This window comes from Propithecus coquereli, unplaced genomic scaffold, assembly GCF_000956105.1.
Source record: "Propithecus coquereli isolate 6110/MARCELLA unplaced genomic scaffold, Pcoq_1.0 Scaffold490, whole genome shotgun sequence".
Taxonomy (NCBI): domain Eukaryota; kingdom Metazoa; phylum Chordata; class Mammalia; order Primates; family Indriidae; genus Propithecus; species Propithecus coquereli.
In genome coordinates this window covers 223,111-229,975 of record NW_012150730.1, presented here as the reverse complement: position 1 = coordinate 229,975, position 6,865 = coordinate 223,111, and the positions used below count along the sequence as shown (strand labels likewise).

General features: G+C 40.3%; 2 protein-coding genes across 4 annotated transcripts in view; one reads left to right on the top strand and one right to left on the bottom strand.

Moving 5' to 3' along the window:
• Window positions 1-6,865, bottom strand: part of ZNF135 (zinc finger protein 135) — a 132,795-nt gene that overhangs the window by 40,172 nt on the left and 85,758 nt on the right.
• The window catches only part of ZNF329 (zinc finger protein 329), a 13,285-nt gene that overhangs the window by 3,663 nt on the left and 2,757 nt on the right, over window positions 1-6,865 (top strand). The window contains exon 2 of one of the 3 annotated variants that reach the window (XM_012655888.1): window positions 3,217-3,407. The exons of 1 other annotated variant lie outside the window; for it this stretch is intronic. In XM_012655888.1, the coding sequence (XP_012511342.1) occupies window positions 3,353-3,407 (55 nt within the window). In that variant the 5' untranslated portion in view covers window positions 3,217-3,352. Of the gene's footprint in view, window positions 1-3,216; window positions 3,408-6,679; window positions 6,695-6,865 lie in introns of those variants that run through there. One more of the 3 variants, XM_012655889.1, reaches the window with a different exon arrangement.

Genomic DNA, 6,865 nt, shown 5'->3' with positions numbered 1-6,865 from the left:
TGCCAGACTCCAAATAGCATAGCGCTTTAGACGGGCAACAGAGTGAGACTCTGTCTCAAAAAAAAAAAAAAAAAAGAAGTGTGTACAGTGGTCGTCTGAGGCCAGGGTCAGAGGAAGAGTAGGGGAAAACAGGGAACCCCAAAAATATGTGAACATCATCAAGTTGAATTTTTTACAACAATTTTTGTTCCATTGTACTGTTAAAATAATAATAAATATGTAGAAGGACAATAATATATTTTGAAAACAGCCTTGACAAAATTCAGTTAGATTCTTGCATTAACTGTCCTAATTTATTATTATTTTCCCTAAGCCTGTCCTAATATCCTCCTGAATACTTGTGATCATTTGTTACATCACTGGCACTCAGACCCTAGTCAAGTGAGGATATCTTAGTCTGTTGGGGCTACTGTAACAAAATGCCATAAACCAGGTAGCTTATAAACACTAAAAATTTATTTCTCACAGATCTGGAGGCTGGGGAATCCAAGATCAAGGCATCAGGTGATTTGTGTCTAGTGAGGATCTACTTTCTGGTTCATAGATGGCACCTTCTAGCTGTGTCTGCACATGGTGAAAGGACCAAGGGAATACTCGTGAGCCTCAGGGCCAAACAAGAGCTCTACCCTCATGATCCAGTCACCTCCCCAAAAGACCTACGTCCTATTACCATTATCTCGGAGGTTAGGATTTCAACATGCAAATTTTGGGAAAGGAAACATTTAGACGATGGGAGAGGGTGTAATTGGAATGGCCAGTTTTTGACAGCAAGAATTCAGAGTAGGGAATGAGTCCGTGAATTTATTGTAAGTGTCCTTCTCCTAAATGAAGGCCCCATTCCCCTAATGTCTTATAACACATGTAATATTCTGTTTTAAAGTACCCCAGGTTGATACCTGCAGGAACTTTGGTCCACAAAGTGGCCTAGTATCATGTGGGATGATCCTGAGCATGGTAGCAAATCTGGCATCCTCTGCTCAGGCTCATCAGATGCTAGCAATTCCCCTGCCTCAAACTTTGTGACAACTTAACACCTCCAAATATATCTGGATGTCCCAGGGAAAGTACTGCCAAGGTGAGAGCTGAAGGAGACTTGTTTGCTGTCTTCCCTGTGGGGTGTCTGCCCTTAGCATTAGCAGCACTGTTCTTGAAGGCTTAAGTTTACTTACTACAGCTTTATTGAGATATAATTTATATAACATAGATTCACCCATTCAAAGTACACAATTCAGTGATTTTTAGTGTGTATTCACAAAGTTGTGCAATCGTTACTATTATACTATGTAATACCAGAACATTTTCATCAGCCCTAGAAGAAACCTGTACCCATTAGCAGTTAATCTCTATCCTCCCATTCTCTCTCCCAGCCTCTGGCAAACACTAACTGACTTTCTGTCTCTATGGAATTGCCTGTTCTGGACATTTCACATAAATGGGATCATAAAATACGTGGTCTTTTATGTCCGACTTCTTTCACCGACCGTAATATTTTCAAGATTCATCCATGTTGGAGTATATGTCAGTACTTTGTTCCTTTTTATGGCTAAAGAATATTCCATTGTGTGGGTATTTCACATTTTGTTTATTCATTCATCAGTTGGTGGACATTAATTTGAGTTGCTTCTACTTTCTGTTTATCATGAATAGTGCTGCTGTGACCTTTCATCTACAAGTTTATGTGTGAATATGTGTTTGCATTTTTCTTGAGTAGATAACTAGGAGTAGAATAGCCAGATGATACATGTTTTACTTTTTTACAGAATTGTCATACTGTTTTCCAAAGCAGCTGCACTGTTTGAGGGTTCCAGTTTCTTCACATCCTTGTCAATACTTGTTAATGTCTGTTTTTTTGTTGTTGTTGTTTTTAGTATTGGCCAGACTAGTGAGTGTAAAGTGGTCTCTCACTGTGGTTTGATTGGTGCTCCCTAATGACTGATGGTGTTGATCATCTTTTCATGTGCTTATTGGCCATTTGTATGTCTTCTTTGAAGAAATATCTATTCAGATCTGCTATGGACTAAATATTTGTGTCTCCCTAACATCAGTATGTTGAAGTGTAATCCCCAAGGTGATGGTATTTAGAGGTGGGGCCTTAAAAAGGTAATTAGGTCCTGGGGGCCGACCTTTATGAATGAGATTAGTACCCTTATAAAAGGAGACAGGAGAGCTCCTGAGAGCTTGCCTCCTGTTTCTCTGCCACGTGAGGGCACAGAGAGAAGGTGGCCGTCTGCGAGCCAGGAAGAAGTCCCTCACCAGAACCTGATCTTGCTGGCACTCTGATTTTGGACTTCCCAGGCTCCAGAACTGTGAGAAATAAATTTCTATTGTTTAAGCCACCCAATCTATGTTGTATTTGTTGTAGCAGCCCAAACTAAGACAAGATCCTTTGCCCATCTTTAAAAATTGGATTATTTGCTTTTTTATTATTGAGTTGTAAGAATTTTATATATTCTAGATACAAGTATATAAATATTTTCTCCAATTGGTGGATTGTCTTTTTACTTTGTTGGTGGTGATTAAGTCTTCAACAAAGGAAGTATCTGGCTGATTTGAGTGCAGTGCTGTTTACAACTAAATGATCCCAACCAGCTACAGGTTTCTTTGTTCCTTCTCCACTTGACTAGCCTTAAATGAAGGAAGGAAGGACCTATTTTAAATGAAATGGACATTCCCTTTGCTCCTCAAGGCTGGTTCCCTTCGCTGTCCCCAAGACAGTCATGATCACAGTTTTGGTAGGTGTCTAGCCAGGCCATTATTATATTTTTACTTCCAGAATATATATATATATATTTTGAAACAGAGTCTCTCTGTGTCACCCTGGCTAGAGTGCAGTGGCGTGATCATAGCTCACTGCAACCTTGAACTCCTGGGCTCCAGTGATCCTCCTGCCTCAGCCTCCCAAGTAGCTGGGACTACAGGCGTGTACCACCATGCCTGGCTGATTCTTTTCTATTTTTAATAGAGATGGCCTCTCACTCTTGCTCAGGCTAGTCTCCTGACCTCGAACAATCCTCCTACCTCGAACTCCCAAAGTGCTAGGATTACAGGGGTGAGCCACCATGGCCTGGCCTTATTTGCAGAGTATTTTATGTGTCTAAAGGATTTCCCTAAGTGATATCCTGTGTATGTCTGATTTATCTTATTTCTTTTAACCATACATATGCATTCTCCTCTTCACATACTGCAGGGAGATGTTCTCAAGTCTTTTTTTCACAGGATGACCAAAGACCACCCAGGCCACCGTCTACCCAGAAGTCTCAGCACAGGAAATGTGTCATGGTAGCATGGCAGCCTCAGGACGTCCTCTCAGTGGGAGAAGTCCTTGCAGTGTCCAGGAGTGGCAGCTGGAAGCATGGTCCTCCTGACCAGCTGGCCCCTCCACATCACTGTTGAATGCTGTGCACATAGTAAGTGTCTGAGGTCTTGGCCTTGGCTTAAGTGGATGATTTTTATGTTTCCTCTTTAGGTGTGATATTTACCTTAATTCCCTATGTGCCCAGTTATGAGTTTTCATCAGGAGCCTGAGCTTTCCTTAAAGCACTTTCTGAATTTATTGAGATAAGTGTAAAAGGGTCTACTGCTTTAATCTGAGAGTATTTTGATCATCAGTGTGGTTGAGATTTCCTCATACTGCTTTCTGAATGTATTGCAACAAGGCGTGAGGGAACTGTCTTCTTTAATCTGGTCATAGAGGAATTGCAGCAATAGATGTTCTGATGCTTCAAAGTCCTTGCATTCCTAGGATAAACCCAACTTTGCCATTTTTGGTAACTTTATACTGTTTCTTAGTTAAATCTCCATTTCACAACTAATATCACTTTCCTTCTTGCATTTTTTTATGATCACCCTTGCCAAAGATATGCCTGTTTCATTAGTCTTATCAAATAACAGACCTGATTTTCTTCATTTTCTCAGCTATTTTCTTGTTTCTAGTTTCCTTAATTTCTGCTCTTATTTTTATTATCACTTTCCTTCCACCTCCTGTTGGTTTAGTCCACACTTCTTTCCCTTCAGTCTTAGGTTGAACAGTGAGATTGCTAATCTTCAGTTTTTGTCTGCTTTTTACTTTAGTCAATTTTAATCAAGTTAACGGTAAGCAGTATAAGTACAATTACATAAAAACTCCCGTATTTTACATGTTTAAACTGTTTTTCATTGTCTTTACTTACAAGGTGTTAAAGGTGGCAGCCGCCCTGAAACTTCTTTCTAGTGATGCAACAAGGTACACACTGTTCTGAAGTGCCACTCACGTTGAATTTATGGTTTATCCAGTGAATTTACGAGCAGTAGATGGTTTTATTGTTGAAGGATCATCAGTCATATAGTGAAGCCAATAAGGCCTTTCTGGGGGCACCATGCTTCACCCACAAACCAAAATGTGTTTTTGCCATTCATTTCAGTGGTGTATACAACCCATAGCTGATGGCCTGAAGAAAATTTGTGGATAGCTTTGGAGGCCGCCACGTCTGCTGACCTGTTGCAATCCATGCATCAGGACCCATAGGAACTTCATCTTTAGTCTTTTTTAAATATAAGCACTAAAGACCAACATTTCTGTCTAGAGTCTGTGTTTGCTGCATCCTCATTTGCCACATGCTTTGAAATGTGCCATTTTCATTGTTGTGCAGTTCTAGGTGTTTTCTAATTTCCATCAGTTTTTCTGTTTGTCAGTTGCTGAAAAACAGGTGTTCATTTTTCCAAATAAATAGGGGTTTGTTTTACTCGTCGTCTTCTTGTGTTTTGTTTTCTTCCTCTTACTGGTTTTTAACTTGCCTGCATTATAGTCTGTGTCGTTCTGTGGTCCGATCTTTGGTGAACTTGTTCTTTGGTGTGGTTTATGGTCAGTGTTAGCACATATTCCACTTGTGCTTAGAAAGCCTGTGGTTCTAATTGGTACATGACTTTTCATCTAGCCATTGGTCAGGCTGGCTAATTACATTCTCTCCTGCTTATCTCTGTTCAGTTTTTCTGAATTTTCATTTCTGAAAGAAGTTCATCAAAACCTCCCATTGTGGTTGGATTAGCTGATTTTTTTTCTTGCAATCCAGGATAATTTTGCTCTGTGTTTTGAGGTATGTTGTTTCTGTTATATTGCTTTGTGATCCTTACTTGAAGTTTATCTTTGGTTTGTAAAGAGCTACAAGACCCTTCTTTGGTTAGCATTTACCTGTTCCAACTTTTTGCTTCGTTTTCTGTGTCCTTTTATTTAGATAAGTCTGTTACAAACACATTTTTTAGTACAGTCTGACACAGTGTCTTTATCTGGCCCATTAAAGCCATTTATATTTATTGCTACTGGTGACATTTTACTTTATATTTTCTATTTAGCCTGCCCTTTTTGTACTGCTTTCCTGACCAGCTTCTTCTGGATTGATCTGGTTTTATTACTCTTCTCTCCCTCTACCAGGTTGGGGCTGGATCACTCTGTTGCGGGGGCCATCTGGTGCATTGTAGCATGTTTAGCAGCATCCCTGGCCCCTAGTGTCGTCTGCCCCCTAGTCGTGACAGCCAGAAACATCTCCAAACATTGCCAGGTGTCTTTTGGGGGTGAAACCATCCCTGGATGAAAACCACTGCTCTGTAGGCTTGGAAGTTTTACATTACGTTTATTCTTCATTCCTGCCTTGGCCAGGTCTAACACGAGTCATGAACAACGTAGGGCTTCGGAACACTTACTTTCATTGCTCCTTTCCCGTCTTACAGGCCACTGCTGTGCAGTATTTCTGATTCCCTAAGACATTGTTACTGCTGCCTTTAATGTGGTCAGCACTGGATTTCGTTTAAATGTGCATTCATCTGTTCCTTTTCCTTCCTTCTGTGGCTTTTCCTGAAGAATGACTTTTTCTAATTATTTTGGCTAGTGTCCTTGGAGATGAATTCTGCTTTTGCTTTTTGAAGCTGTCTTATCTTACCTTCACTCTTGAAAGACAGTGTGTCTGATATTTTTTTCCTTCAGCACTTTGAAAGTAACCTTCCATTACCTTTGGTGTTTTTCTGCTTAACTTCTGCTATTAAGTGATCTGTCATGACAGTTTTCATCCTTCACAAGCAGCCTGTCTTCTCCCTGCTGGCCTTTCGGACCATCTCCATAGGTATGGATTGAGTTCATTTATCTTGCTTTCTGAGTCCGGGATACCTACAGGTGGAATTGCTGGGTGGTGGGTTATGCCCATTTTATGTTTTAATGCTGCTACCAAGTTGCCCTGCCAAGCAGACTGACAACTTTACTTGCCTGCCAACTCTTCCCACATGACCTGCCCAAGCTTTATATTATCACACTTCATTTATATTTACTCACATGAAATGGGCAAATTTTGTATTCTTTAAGTTTGTAATTGCCTAAATGATGGAGAGAATGAGCAAATACTCATTTTCATGACGTTTCTATTTTCTATTCATGAAGTACATCTTTGTATATCCTTTGCCCTTTTTTTTTGTGGTTTTCAATAAGAATTCTATATAGATTTGGAGCCCTATATTTTATAGTATTTTCTCTCCATCTGGAACTTGGGTTTTATCTCTTATTATCTTTTATTATATGGAAATTTTATTTAAATATTAATATCAAACTTGTTCACCCTTGTCTGTCTCTGTTGCACCTAGCTCACTGCAACCTCAAACTCCTAAGCTCAAGCGATCTCCCACCTCAGCCTCCTGAGTAGCTAGGACCACAGGCGTACACCACCAGGCCTGGGTAATTTTTTTCTATTTTTATTAGAGACGGGGTCTTGCTCTTGCTCAGGGTGGTCTCAAACTCCTGAGCTCAAGCTATCCTCCCGCCTCGGCCTCCCAGAGCACTAGGATAACAGGCGTGAAGCACCGCACCCAGCCTGGTTTTTGTTTTCAAGCTTTGTTGATCAAGGTT